Source organism: Daucus carota, chromosome 9 (genome assembly GCF_001625215.2).
Source record: "Daucus carota subsp. sativus chromosome 9, DH1 v3.0, whole genome shotgun sequence".
NCBI lineage: Eukaryota > Viridiplantae > Streptophyta > Magnoliopsida > Apiales > Apiaceae > Daucus > Daucus carota.
This window is the reverse complement of record NC_030389.2, coordinates 32945735-32961620: the sequence shown is the minus strand read 5'-3', so window position 1 is coordinate 32961620 and position 15886 is coordinate 32945735. Positions and strand designations below refer to the sequence as shown.

The window sequence follows — 15886 nt, the reverse complement described above, 5'->3', positions numbered from 1 at the left end:
TGAATTTCATTTCATAAGTTACTCTAAAAACCAACACATACTTTGCGATTTCCAAAAACTGGACTCATTCACCGCCAACCAAACACATGCTAAACATTCTATATGCTAGCTTGGGTATTATTAAGCTTATTATAATTATATCTTTACTCTTATAAAAATGAATGTTAAATTAAACATTCAATCTTGTAAAGGGGATATCTTGTTTGAAGTCTTTTCTCCGGTTGATGAGACTAGGCAAGTCTTGCCAATGCCAAACAATGTAGCTCTTGGTGCAGGGGTCTCTTTAGTTTCGGAGCTGAATCAGACATTCTATTTCATAGTAGCTGATTGCCTCGTCGTTTAATTTAGAAACGCGGGAATGGACCACGCCCCATGGTTTTTTTTTTTATCAAAAATTGTTATTCTAGGTGTGATGAGTGATGATATCGATTTGTATCCCCAGCCTCCTCATGCAGTGCTTGACACAGTTGAAGACATGGCTTTTGGTTGTCTACGATGATGGTGCTAAATTGTATTATGTCTCTGCTTCTCGGACCTCTTGTGGGGCGCAAAGAACTAATGAAACCTTTTAGCTCCAGCCCGGAATTTTGTTAAAAGAATAATATGTCCTTGTAAACGCTCCTCCCAACATCGTGAGTTTTTGGGAGAATTGGTCACTTAACATGGTATCAGAACTCAGTCTCACTGATGCTTATACACCAAAACAAGCTATGTAGCCCGGAGCTCTTTTTGATGTCCCTGTAATTTGGTGATTACTTGAGAAGAGAGGCATGTCCAGGAATACGAAGTTCATGCTTATGCAGATGAGCAGAAGTCTGAAGATGGTGGTGTCATCAGGGATACTTCGAATGCTAGATTTCTATACTTGCTGCCTGTGCTTGTTTCGAATTGAAAGTACTCATGTAAATTGTAACTAGCTACATCAACCTTGGTATCAACTTGTGGCAATGACATATTGTTGAAACTCAGTAGCTTCTATGTATTAAACCAAATGGTAAATTCTTAATTGCTAGATTGTCTCAACATGAATTTTAGTCATTATGAAGATATGATAACCACGGTGTCTCCTTGTAACTTGCTTCTCTTGATCAATATATACTGTTCCATAGACATGGAATACTGCGACCATGCAGCAGCTTCTCAGTTCTCAGACCGACCTAGTTAACAACAATATGGCTTATTGGCTTCTACCCGAAAGAGTAAAGAATTTGGAAGAGAGAACACTGGAAGCACAGAAACAGAAGCTGAGGATGTATGTGAGGAATTCTCGGAGATGGATTCGGTGCTACACCTAGATAAGTGTTTTCAAATTTTACATAAATTTGTATATCTCATAAGTTTGTAAACTTGATACATCCCCAGTTACTAATTATATGAAAAGGTCTTAATGCAGTATTTCTAATTACAACTATCACTGATTTGATAACACAAAATGATGACTTGAACATACAAACACATCTCTCACGAGTCCTACCAAAATCAGAACAGATGATCTAATTTTCAATTTACTCTAAACACTTTTGATTGCGATCTATATGGCTTCTTATTGGTGTTTTGTCTAATTTGCTGTTAATTATGATCAAAATCTCTTATTAATTATGAATCCATCAAGCAATATCACTAAAATTAAAGTTCCAAGCTCTGGCTGACAGTGAAATTCGGCACATTACTGCAGAACAGTGGAATTTGGCACTACAAACTTATTACTAACATGTTTTCTGATTTTTAAGCACAAGAGCCAAGAGGGGAGCCCTAGACATTAAAACACATAAATCTGATAAAATATGCACGGGTATACCTGAGGTACTATAATGACATGAATATGTAAAATCAATCGAAATTTCAGTACAAAGCAAAACCTGAAGCTGGAACTCAAAATGCAATAAAAGATTGGTTTCCGGTGAAGGGTATAATTCTAGATTACACGAAACAATGTTATATGCTTGATATGTTCATCCCCTATTTTATTACTCATGAAGTTTATATATTCAAAGTGTGAAAGTGCGAAAATGCCAGAGAGCCATTACCAGTTCCATACCATTTGTCCAACACATTTACACGCACACTTTTTGAGAGGATGGACTATATAAAATCCATGGGAACCCTGAAGAACAAATTCTAAAGAACTAAATGGATTAAAAATAATTTGAACACCAGTTCTGATTTCTGAACACAAAACTATGAGCTAAAAAAGTTGACATAAGATTACTCTACAGAACAACGACAAAGAATTCTTATTTTCTACATAATAAACTGTAGATCTACGAAGGTAAGCATGTACAACTATAAAAATCAAGGTATATACATCATGGTTACCGCAAGAGTTAATGAATCAAAGAATGAAGGACCTAAAAGTAAAATCATTGTCGCTTTTTTCTCAGAATCCGATGCAATTGACAAGACCATGTGATCAAAAATATTACGAGGGTAACACCAACAGATGTCCAAAAAAGTACCAACCCCCTAGGCATAGGATTGGGGAATAAACCTGACATTAGGCCAAAACAAAAAGGATAAGTTCAAGAACAATCAATAAATGGAAATTATGAACACACACGTAAATTACAAGTAGACAACGTACCGTGTCCGAATTTAATACATATAAGAAGCTCTATGATGCAGATTGCAAGGGACAGCCAACAAAATGCTCCAACCTTTTTCACTGGTTTTCTGATAAATTATTGCAAGTCAAGTAGAAGTAGGATCAGTAAGTGTTTCAAATTAGTAGATGCAACTAAAATTATGTTTAAATTTTGTGTTCGTGTCCCAGTGAGAGGAATAAGGCGGTACCTATCCTGTAGGTAGGAGTTGTACTCACGAATTGTGGGTATTGCTATTAGCCACCACAAGACCAGCCTATATATAATAAGGGGGTTCCGAGGAGGTATCCAAAGACAAAACTTAAGAAAGAATGTGTTGAGCTCCACAGTTAAGAACACAATGCAGAGACTTAAAACTTGAAGAAATCGCCATGGACCAAGCAGAGGGTGCCACTCATCTTTGTCCCAATGTGCTGGTGTGAATTGACCCAGTGTTCGTTTGACCTAACATTTAACAAGAAGCTGTTAATCCTGTAAAAGAGTTTAAACACCAAACATCATTTTGTATGCCAAACCATGTCTAAAGATATAAGATCTCATCTTTGGGATGTATTTAATCAACTGTTAATCTGGAAACCGGCACAATATATGATCAATTTTTAGTTTTTTTGTTTGCAAGACTAACACTGACATTTTGTAGAACACACCTGCCTAGCTTTAATATACAAAAAGCAAGGAAGGTGCTATGCTGACTACTTGGATATCATAAAGACATACACTTTATGTCAAGCAGAAAAAGGAGACTCAAATTTAGATGGGGGCCAAATAGTAAAAGAAATGTAAAATCACCAAAGAATGTACAGTGATGCAGAACAGTTCGAATCATATGAGTACCAATCAGAGTCATAATAGATATAGCATATGGACTTCCATCATGCATGTTAAAAGCAAGAGATAAATCATATTAATGACTGTAAACTATCTTGCAAAGGACGTAGCATAAATCACAAGTCCGAAAACACACTTTGCTGTAGATACTTGGCTGACGACTTATTCCAACCCATTCATATGTTCTACCGTCAAAGTACCTAACAGTATGCATTCCTGCCCAAATACCTGCATGGTACAGCAGCTAGAACTTGTCAACAGAGGGACGGGATAAAAGTCTTACAAGGAAGGACTACAAAAATAGCTTTGAAAAAAGTTGAAAGGGAAAAAGAAAAACATTTTTTGTATGAAAAAATTTATTGCTAGGCAATTCTTATGGCTAATGGAGCTGCAATGCAGGCATGAATCCATCGATAATTGAAACTAAAACACAAGAGAAAACTACCAAGACAGAAAGATGGATACTAAAAAATTGCAAAATCGTTGGTTGCAACGGAAAATTTAGGGTAAGATCATAAAGAAAATTTGTACCCAAACTTTTGACACATTAAAATTCAATAGTCCGAGCACCCAGTGTAACAACTTATACATCATTCAGCCTTTTCACCCAACAATTACACCTGATATAACACCATATGACTCTAATTGTATGCACAAATATTGTTTATGTAACTTAAGGTACAACTAGTCACTTCATTTCATAAACACACGAAAGAGAAAATTATTTTAGCTTAGCCAAGTTTACTAGGTGAAATATAGATAAAATAGAAACAGCATGTCACTTTATGTGGGAAACAGTGTTAGAGCTTTTAGTATTCTTACCAAACCAGTTGCAGATTAAAATATCAAGAATAATGCTGTCCCACCAGCACTCGTTAAAATTTGGTAACATGTGGCGGAAGGTAAGCTGCACATGTCAAGAACATTAAATTTTGAGATAAATATACAATGTGACCAGATATGTCATATACATTTCTGCACAAGTGTTTGCAGAGAGACGAAAATGACTTCAGACTGGTCAGGATGCAGACCTCCATTAACTCGAAACCAATTGATAAAACCCACAGAAGGGGTTGATTCCGAATCATTATAGCCTTGCCCCACCATCCAAATATATGAGCGAGCACAAATTCATCAAAAAGCGTCTCCTGAAAAGGAATAATGCAATATGAGGTGATCCCAATATTCTAAATGCCAAAAAACCATGGAAACAGTGTAAATTCTCAGGCTGAAAACTACAGGCAACATAATATTTTATAGACTTTCAGACCAATATACTGAAAATAAAAACCTGATAGATATCTATAAAAAATCAGTTTAACTTAGAACTTGTTTACAGTCTAGTACTGACAATGATTAAACAATAATTTATATGGAACCCATCAATATATAAAACTGATTCGTTGACTTCAGCTTCTTTTTTTTTTTTTTTGCTATTTCTGCCAGAAACGGAGCACTCAAACCAATGAAGTAAATTGGGAAACACTATAGTACTTGATGAGAACAAAAGTTGTCAAAGAAGAAATCATACATAAACATTCTTGAACCTGTTTGTGGGATTATCAGGCATGTATATTCGGCAATCAGCACCATAGGATTTTTCAGGGAGTTCTGCATTGGTTTTACCAGAAGATGTTAAAACCAAATGTCCCTTGAATATACAGTAAATGAGATCAAAAAATTCAATGCCAACTTCGATTCAACATGCTCATACATATGATGATTAATAATTCTTGGAACACTTACCAACACCTAGATCGGGATGAAGAAACTTCATGAATTGCCGAGCATCATCACGCTTCTGCAATGATACAAGAAAAACAACTGTTGATAATCAGCCATCGTACTCTAATTGATAGAAGTCGCGGAACTATTTGTAATAAAACAGAACCACAAATCTTAACACAACCATAGCATTGTCAATTGTTTAAAAACTCCATGATATAAACTCATACATACTTATTTGTGGTCCAACTTTTAAGCTTCAAAAGAATGTCTAAGATATAGGACGTCGTTGAAACAAAATTATTCATATTATTGGTCAAATAAACATCAAGGAAGCTATTCTGAGCCTTAATAGCCACAGGAAAAATAAGAAGAGAAGAAATAAGAGCTGGAGTTCGGTTACAAACTAATGGCAATTATTGCAGATTTAATGCTTCCAGGTTAGGAGGGGTAAATCCAAACTAATTTAAGTGGCAACACTTGCACATGTTGCATTGGCTGGGTCTATTAGGCATAAAACATCATCAACAATGACAAAAACATATTAGCAATTTAGCATTTTAAAGCTATTACTGACTAAAGAACAGACATGTGGCAAGAAATGCAGCTTAAAATATCATACTGATTTAAAGATTTTTCTGACCTGGAAGAGCAAAAATGTTAAAGAAACAAGGTAGACAACAGCCATTCCATGAACTAAACGCCATATGGCAGGATGTGGTCTAATCAGAACACTGTAAAACAAATTTAACCAGCACAAATTAGAGCATTCATACAACGCCCAAGAACAAATTCTCATGCCATAGATATTTAAATAAAAGAACAAAAGCTATAATCACAAAAATAAATGCATCAGAATCTAAGTTTGCCTTCATATACAAAGACGCCACATGGGAAACTAATTGACTTCAAGTCACTTACGTAGAGGGAGCTTGTAGCAAGCAATATGCAAGAAAAACTGCAATCATTGCACATACGCCCCTACAAAATCAAGCACCATACGATTAAGCATTAATACAAAGTGTAAAATATATACATACAAATATACCACCCTACAGGGTGACAAAATCAGACCTTTTAACTGAAACAACAATATCACCAGCTGAACTATTTTCTGGATCAAGAGCGCCACTTGCCCATCTGAACAACAATCCACAAAAATAGGTCAGGGAAAAAACAATAAGATCGACAAACAATTAGAATTACCACTCACAAATATAGAAATACAATCTGGTATTTTTATTCTATTTTAAATTATTGAATCTATATATATCATAGATTTAGAATCGAGACAAATGTATGCAACACGATCATAAATATATGGGTCTGGAGCAGTATAAAAAACATCTCAAAGAGAAATAATTTTCAGGTAAAACAATAAATCTAAATACTTGCACAATACGAGCAAGACAAAATCAACAGAGGTATACAATATTATTTAGCCTAAATTATTTATCGACCTCATTTAAAGGTCTTGTTACAATTAACAAATGCAAAGGATATGACTTCCAGAAATGAGGAATATCAAAGCAAAAATATATATGATAATATTCTAATTCCTCTTAAGACGGATGAAGAGGATCACTAGAAAAGAATTACACTCAACCAGTACCTATAAAGTCGAACAGTAAACTTCAAAACCAAAAGAAAAAAACAGATACCTTTTTAAATTTTATAACTCAAATAGAAAATAAATATCTACAAAACCATTAATAAATAAAAACAAAAGCCCAGGAATCAAAGCACAGGAGACATGAATTGATGAATAAAAACAGCTTGTTCAAAGAAAACAGAAGAGTAAGCTTAGTTATTCCATAATTGTAAGTGGGGAAGATCCATTATAACCATCAAATCCATCTTATGTGACATGAACAAGAACATAATCTGAATTTGTAACATGTAGAAGAAACATCAGTACTAGCAATAACCCAATAGCAAGATGAACAAAAAAAACAATTGCATAATCACAGACTTTGAGTAGCATTCAATATTAATAGAGAATAATACATCAAAAAATAAACAATAACACAATGTAACCAGAGTATTCAGGAGAACATGTTATAGCTAGGAATAAACTTACATAAGAAGGCATGCACCGACAAGTAATAATGATATAGTACGAGGTCTGTATGCCCAGGCTGTCCATGGATCCAGGTCATCTTCAACAGATGACGTGCTCACCTCACCGTTTTCATGAGTAACAACATTCCTTCTTCTAGATCTAGGTTCCATAGGTGAAACCACAAATATTTACCCCTGCACATTCACATGGAAAAGCAAAAGTAAATTATCTTTTTCCAAAACATAAAAAAGTACATAACAAAAACATCACAAGCTAGACCTACAAGATTTTATTTACTGGCTCAAAAAAAAAAGAGGATACCAACATTATGTTACTGCGGCAATCACACAAGTGTCAGATAGTGACAACCACACACGAATGCGGTGGTACTGAAAATCACTCACAGGTAAAATTGAAGGCATGCACCGCAAAACAAAAGACATAAATATTGGACTTCTATTTTCCGCGTTAGTTCATTGAGAACGAAATTTTCAAACATAGATGATGAAAATGATATATTTCAATACAGAACGAAACAGCACGCCAAACTAAAGAAGCATGCCCCAAACGACTAGACACTGTAATTGTGCTTCATCACAGATCTATTTTTTCAGGTTTCACTACATAATATGAATAATTACGTTTGATCGCAGACTATAAAAAAGAATCACATATTTGAATTTGCAAAATATGATGTCATAAAAAACAAAAAAGTTAACTCCAGTCACCACATAGCTTTTATAAAGGTATCAGCTACTCTGCAGCCATCAGCTTTCAAGTAAGCAATTATCATGACTACAGTTAAACCACAACAATTAATATCCTCGGACAGGAAAATTTAATTTATTTATCAAGATAAAGAATACTGCACTGTCCCTAATATGCTGGGATTCAAAAAACTTATTTACTTGAGGAAGTTATTCAATTTTCTTTTTAAGCAGACGGAATTTATGTAAAAATTAAATTTAAATTTAGATGGAAACAAAAAACAATATCGTAAGTAACTAAAAAACAAAACTAAGCAAGCATTACAAGTCTACAACAACAATCAAACAAAAAATTCGTATATATTCCTATCAAATACTACTCATCTATCTAATTACATTTACGAGACGATTCGATTAAAAACCGTCACTTCAACAATGGATAACGTACGATATAGTGATCATACAAGATCATAATCACTAACTGATGCAAATTCGCACAATTACATGTAAGTATATATTACGCAGTCTGTAACAAGCTTAGTATGAATCATGAATCACTTACGTAGATGAGCCCTAGCAGTACGATTGGAGGACGCGTGAGTCGTGGCCGTTGGATCGAAGAATCGTGAAGAGAATCTGGAGAGAGCGAGAGAGAGTGTTGGCGGCGAGATTTAGATAAGCGTGGGAGAGATTGTAGAGTAGAGAGGATAAGCGTGTGTGTGTCTGTGTGCGTTATCTCTCTCACTATTCACTAGAAAGGACGTTCAGAGAGATATAATTATGGTCGTGTGAGTATAGAGAGAGAGATATGGGAGCGAGAGAGAGATTAAAATGAACAGTGGCAACAGCGGCGAAAAGGCGGTGGGGCGAGAGAGAGAGAGAGTACGACGGTCAAAGAGAGATTTGAAGACGTTTGTTTAGATACGCAGGCTCACTTGGGTATAAAAAGGACGGGTGCTTTTTTATTTATTTACTACGCTTCTCGTTTCTCATAAATTACGCCCTGGGCCACGCTTTTCTATTATTTTTCATACGGAATTTAGGATTCCACCCTAATAAAATGTACAAATTTTTTAGGTCCATATTTGTCCAGAGCAAAATTTTATCTTAAACAAATTCTACGTAATGTTTTATAAATCCAATTTAGTTAATTATTATAATTAACATCATTAAAGATGCTCTAATATTATATATCCTTAGAAAATTAAAATTCTAGTACTTTTTTGCCGACAAAGATTATATTTTTGGCGTTTCTATTAAAAATTAAATTTTTATATTTTCGATAGCAAAAATGACGATCGTAAGTGTAGTAATAGTTTATAAATCCACCAGTCAAAAAAATTATAAATTCGGATTTAAAGATAAAAGAACAATTTTTGGAATTTCTCTATATTATCATGGCCGATGATGTCATTACATTTCACGCTTCTATCTTATACATTTGATTATATAATATATGTATATAATACTTTTATATTAAATAAAATTAAGCAAAATGCCATATAATAAATTACAGATGGTGAAACATATTAAGGAGACGTTTGAGTGAGCTTAAAATAAGTACATTTTGCTTAAAATTAAAAAATTAAGTAAAAGTTAAAAGCAGGTTAAGACTTATAAGTAATTAAAGTGTTTGGGAAAGAAGTAGAAGCCTTGAAACAAAAGTTAGCACTCTTAACTTTTTATAGGTGCTTCTTATTTTTTATACAAACAGTACGAATAAGTGTTTTTAATTTATAAATCCAAAAGTCCGACTTTTAAGCCAAAACAAACACCCCTAAATATGAATTTGTACTAGAAGATATATGTAACACACTTAAATTATGTAAAAAGAAATGGTTAAATTTTGATGATTGAAATTTGAGTTTATCTCCCTCATTTTCAATCCTAGTTTACATGATTGAAAAGTTTTATTGCATGTATACAAATACAACAGTATATACTTGTCCACAAGATAATATGCGGTTATCATACATGTGCAAAGTCTGTTTTATCCTTTTCTTGGTCTCGTGCGCCCTTCAAATCTTGACCATCAATAGTTGTTTGACCTTTGTTCATTATCTAAAATCATCCCCGCCTGCTTAATTTAATTTGGTCGAGAGAAACAACTCATAAGTAATTTCAAAACAATTCTCAATTGAGGGGTTGTTCCCATACTTGTGCTTGTTTGAAAAAATAAAATCTTAAACACACATTTTAAAGGATTTTTGATATCCAAGTGGAGAGGTGGTATGAAATGAAGGTATGAGATACATTTATTTTTGATTTTTTTTGTCTCTGTTTGAGTAATGAAATATTAATATTTGATACAAAATAAAATGATGCAAAAATATATAATTATTATAATTTTATTAATATTTTTAATTAATATAAATTAATAAATTATTTTTTACAAAAATTGTATATATTGATGCCACACTCGACCAAACACATGATATCAGATATCAGATATGATACCTTGAACCAGCTTAACCTGATTCCTTATTTCAGCCTCATACCACTCGTCGAACCAAACGGTCAATGATCCAAAATATCATTTATTACGTTTTGGTCTGGAAAATTTCTACAAAATATGACACACGTTTTGATAATAAAATACTACATAAAATAAAGTTTAGGATTTCAAAACTTTAGATGGTGCAGTCTTAACTTAAGAATTAAAAAAAGGTTAAACATTGTCTATCTATTGTTTTGGATTATCAAATATAGGTTAGGATCATCTTGAGAAATTGGTACCAGTATTTGAGACCATTTTCATCACATTTGTGACAAACCAACACCACCTTTGTTTAGAGATGTAAGAATTCATTTTGAGTAAATTTTTTTAAAATATTACTATGGGAATTGATATAAGAAATAGTTTAGCATTGCTATTTATAAAAAATGATTGTTTACAGTTGGCACAAATTTACGTATTGAATGATTTTTTTTAAAAAAATAATATAAGTTAAACAATTTTTCTCACTATTATCCCGAATATTTGCTGTTAGTTAAAAGAAAAAAAAAAAATATATATATATATATATATATATATATCACCAATTAATATTTTATTTCTGACAAATGAAATAAATTAAACTGCTCAATTGATAGGATAGACGATGGTTATCCGCTGTTTCCATGAATAAATAATGCTAAACACTTTTGTTATATTAAAAAGAATAATAATTTCGTTCCAATTATATAAAGCAGTGCCATGGATAGTATTGAGATTTGAGTGGAATGACCTGTAACAAGTAATTATATTCCCATGCTAAGACAATCATTAGAGGGGAAAGCTTGCATGTAAAAGGAGTAGGAGTACAATTTTGCTGAATTTTGAAATAAGTGTCTTTGCTGACTAATTTTATAGAGTATATTTTATGATACAAATTTATAATTTTAAATAAATTATTTTTTATTTTTGAAATAAGATTATCATAAAATTTATAAACTAATCGACGCTTATTTCAAGTCAGAGAGATTAACAAATGACATGACATCGTATCCGTTTGCTAAGAAATTTGCTTTCATGTTCTATGATTACAATTTGCTGGCAATATACACACGAGTATCGTTGGCATATATTATTTCTTCCATCACATTGAGGTGTACTTCCTGCTCGGCTCTATTCATTTTTATATATTTTTTACGACATATATTTCAATAATTTTGTAAAGTGTTGTTTTATAGTTTACTTTTGAATAAAAATTTCTAAAAACAAATTTAAAAATAAATTCTATAATTATATTTCACATGAGAATTAACATAGGTGCCGCGTCTCGTTTCTCATGTATATAATAAAGGGGACAAAGGTAGTAGAAGGTTTGGGATGGGATGGGCATATATTAATATTGTTATAAAATATAGTTTCACAATTTATTAACAAAAATCCTAATAGTTCTTTTTTTCTAGGTAAAAATTTGATATTTAAATTTGTATTAAAAAAATAGAAAATTATAAATTATAAAACTGCATTTCATAAAATTTTAAAATATGTGTCAAATAAATAATTTTTTTTACATAAGAATGAGTGATCTCGTATTGGGTTAAAGTTACTTCCTCCGTCCCTAAATACTTTTCTCGTTTGTCTTTGTCACGTTTGCCAATATACACTTTTGATCATAAATATCTTTGATTTTATATTAGTATAAAATATAAAAATTTCACCGTATCAAAATACTCATAAATACGAATCCAACAAGATCACTCATGACTACTCCCTCCATCCCTCTGAAATGTATACATATGGATTGGACACGAAGACTAAGAAAAATGTATAAAGTAATGTAAAGTAAGTAGAAAGAGAAAGAAAAGTGGGTAAAGTAGTGGGACCCATCAATATATAATTGATAGATTTGAAAAAGTAGTTGAAAGTAGTGGGTGGGTGGGGTTTTTATATTATAAAATCTTACTATTTTGGGAAAGTTTTGAAATTTGTAGAATTGAGTGGGACATCCAAAAAAGAAAAGTGTATAGAATTAAATGGGACGAAAGGAGTATATTTTACTTATAAATTAGACGTAAATTAGTAATTTATCTCGTGTTATGAACAGTATCGACATTTCAAACGAGAAATATTTTCAGAGACGGAAGGAGTACTTTATACTCGTAGGACTAGTTGGTAAAGCACCCTTGCTTTCATAAAACATCCAACTAGGCAGTCAATGGAGCGGAGCTCCGACCCGATCCGATCCGATTTGGGATCTTTTTAGCGGATATGGATTCATAAAAAAAATCCGATCCGAAATATGATCCAATAAGAAAAATCCGATAATAAATGGAGCGGATATGGATTTAGGATGATCCGATCCGTTAATGATCCGATCCGGTAGAATATATATATATTATAATTTTTTAATTGTAGTAGTTATTTTTAATCACGGATTTTCTAGTATGTGACCATAGACATACTAATAACTACTTTTTATTCAAGTGTAGAATTTTATTGGTTCTCATCTCATTGATAATGACGGTCCTCTGTATGCACAAAAATTTCTACCAATCAAAATTCTTCAACTAAGTAATAAGTACTCCCTCCGTCCCAAAAAGCTTTTCTCGTTTGATATGTCAGGACTGTTCATAACATGAGACAAATGACTAATTTACGTCTAATTTATAATACTAAATATAGTCATGAGTGATCTTGTTGGGTTCATATTTACGAGTACTTTAATACAGTGAAATTTTTATATTTAATACTAATATAAAATTAAAGATATTAATGATCAAAAATGTGTGTTGGCAAACGTGAAAAGGAGAAACAGGAAAAGTATTTAGGGACGGAGGGAGTAGTTATTAGTCCTTCCTGAACTCGAACAATCACCGACATGAATTTTCATAAAATACTCTTAAATCTAAGTTTTAAAAAAAACAGAAAAAGTTAAATGGATCCGGATATCCGATCCGTGATCCGTTATCCTAATGGATCCGGATATGGATCAGCCGGTAAAAAATCCGGTCTCGATCCGATCCGAATCCGATAAAATAAATGGATATGTATATGGATTTAGGCTGATCCGATTCGAACCCGATCCGTTGACAAGCCTACATTTAAGGGTGGCAGTTTCGGGTAACGGGTCGTGTTCGTGTCAGCAATCGGGTCAATTTCGAGTCGATTTCGGGTCAAGTTAAAATCACTTAAAAATGAATAAAACTGAAATTAGAATTTCGGGTCATGTCGGGTCCATTTCGTGTCAAAACGGGTGATTTTCGGGTCACTTTCGGGTTCGGGTCGGGTCTGATATTGCCAGCCCTAGCTACATCCAACCCGTGTTCCACCCCTAATTATGTTTTTATGATTACGTTGTTTGACCAATCATTTCTTATCATAATTCACTAATTTGGATACTGACCGTAAGAATGGTACGGTGTTATCTTCCAGCATCACATCTACTGACTCTTTAAAGTGAGAATAGCATAAGTGATTTATTACTAGTGCTCGGAACAGAATATATTTTGATTCTTTATACATATTTTTTAAGTTTCGTGTCCAAATCAAACATAAACAATTAGCTGGCACGAAAGGAGTACGATACTTTTAAATTTAAAATTCTTATTTAATTTATATAAATTAAATAATAATTTCAATTTTATTTTTATATTTAATATAAATAATTTAGTAGCATATGTTTTTCAATCATATATACATATATATATATATATATATTAATTATTCAAACAAATTAATTTATTTAACTAATCGTATTGATACTGCACAAATACTCAAATTGGGTCCAGCTACATTCAGACCAGACAAAAATCAGAATAATTTTTTCTTCTGAATATAAATCCAGATTATATTCGGTTCATCCTCGTCCTAAAGCACCATATCCTCTACTTTTTATTTTAAAATAAAAACTAATTAAATTCATAAATGACTAAACAAATCAGCTGAGTGTGTTATTTGTTTTACAACCTGATTGTATCAGCACCTGTGAATTTGTCTCAATCGACTCTATTGTTTTGGTTAATAAAAGTGCTTTTATTTTGTGACCAGAAAAATAAAATAATAATTGGTACCTTGTGCACACACCGAAAGAAAGAGAATCGAAAGCGTGGAATCCATTATGAAAGGCACGAAGCAAATTGGCGTAGGGACCATACATATGCAGATGCAAAACATATGGAGATTGGACATAAAGCTTAAATAAAGACTACCCACACTCAAGTTCGGTCCGGAAGAACTCAGAGCAGACACATAAATGGTGTACTTAACTCACCTGAATTATTTCCATTTTCGAACCCGGTTTTTCAATCATCTCATTTTGACCACATTCATTTTTTTTCAACTTCACCTTTGCATTTTTACCTTTTTAAATTTTTGTTTAACGCATGGAAAACGAGTGGAATTGTAGGAAAAATGTTAGATATCCCAAAATATTGTATCAAATATTTTTCACAAATGAGGTGTTGATGTTTGATTGGTTGTGTTTATTTTAATAATAATAAGACCCTCTCATATATACATCAATCATCCAATCACAATATTCCACTTGTCTGTCATATTTTTGGTAAAAAGATTTGGGGAATTTTTTTTGGGGTGCGCATCATTACCCGAAATTGTAGGGATGGTGACCGATGAGTTGGATTTGTAAGACATTTAAATTAAATTTAAATTACTTAGCAAAAAAGTTAATTTATAAAGGCTCTGTTTGGAAACTAGAGATTTGAGCCAAAATTAGAGGTTTGGGGGTGGTTTAGAGGTCTGACAACTGAAATCCGCTAATATAAGGCCCTCTTTGGAAGTTAGAGGTTTGGGACAAAATTAGAGGTTTGAGGTGTTTTAGAGATTTGACCACTAAAATAAGCTAATATCAGTCTTTGGTAGTTAGCGGTTCGAAATAGAGGTTTGGATCCAAAAAGCTAATTTTGAAAAAGCTACTTTGAGGAGCTTTTTGGAATAGCAGTTTTGGTTTATGTCAGAAAAAGCTAATCAAACAGTTATTTACCAAACAGTTTTACTAGAAACAGCTAATTCAATCCGTTAGTCAAAATATCTAATTCAATCAGCTAGTCAAAACAGCTAATTCGATCCGCTAATTTCCAAACAGGGCCTAAGTGTTTGGTAGTTAACAGATTGAAATAGAAGTTTGGACTTAAAAAGCTAATTTGGAAAAGGCCATTTTGAGGAGTTTTTTGGATTAGAGATTTTGATTTGTGTCAGAAAACGCTAATCAATCAGTTATTAACCAAACAGTTTTACAAGAAACAACTAATTCAATCCACTAGTCAAAACATTTATTTCAATTCTAGTTCAATACGCTAACCGCTAACAGTTAATTTCCAAACAAGGCCAAAATCCAAATCTAATCTTATTATAACCGGGTTTCAACTTTAGATATTATAATTCAAATTCAATTCACCGATTTTTAAATCTTTATCCAAAATTCAAATTTCAAAAGTTAATAGTATTGAAGTAAATTATTTTTTGTTGTCTCACACTAGAATTTCACTAAATGTAAAATTTAAACAACAACAATAAT

The 15886-nt window shown here is 32.6% G+C and overlaps 1 protein-coding gene across 1 annotated transcript; it reads right to left on the bottom strand.

The window, feature by feature from the left end:
- Positions 1–2116: 2116 nt before the first annotated feature.
- Positions 2117–8865, bottom strand: LOC108200328 (CDP-diacylglycerol--serine O-phosphatidyltransferase 1). Its single transcript, XM_017368439.2, has 13 exons — positions 8485–8865; positions 7234–7409; positions 6228–6293; positions 6075–6134; positions 5797–5887; positions 5175–5229; positions 4960–5039; positions 4460–4576; positions 4251–4335; positions 3565–3656; positions 2791–3044; positions 2582–2670; positions 2117–2488 (listed from the first exon to the last, which is right to left on the bottom strand). Exons 2-13 carry the CDS (start codon positions 7383–7385, stop codon positions 2361–2363), a joined length of 1269 nt encoding a protein of 422 aa, XP_017223928.1. The 5' UTR covers positions 7386–7409; positions 8485–8865; the 3' UTR covers positions 2117–2360.
- Between the last annotated feature and the right edge of the window lie 7021 nt (positions 8866–15886).

Coding starts and splice junctions, on each gene's coding strand:
- LOC108200328 (XM_017368439.2), bottom strand. CDS start 7,385: ATGGAACCTAGATCTAGAAGAAGGAATGTTGTTACTCATGAAAACGGT. Junction 4,577..4,959: donor ACAGGTTCAAGAATGTTTAT/GTATGATTTCTT, acceptor ATTCCTTTTCAG/GAGACGCTTTTTGATGAATT. Junction 2,671..2,790: donor AACTCCTACCTACAGGATAG/GTACCGCCTTAT, acceptor ATAATTTATCAG/AAAACCAGTGAAAAAGGTTG.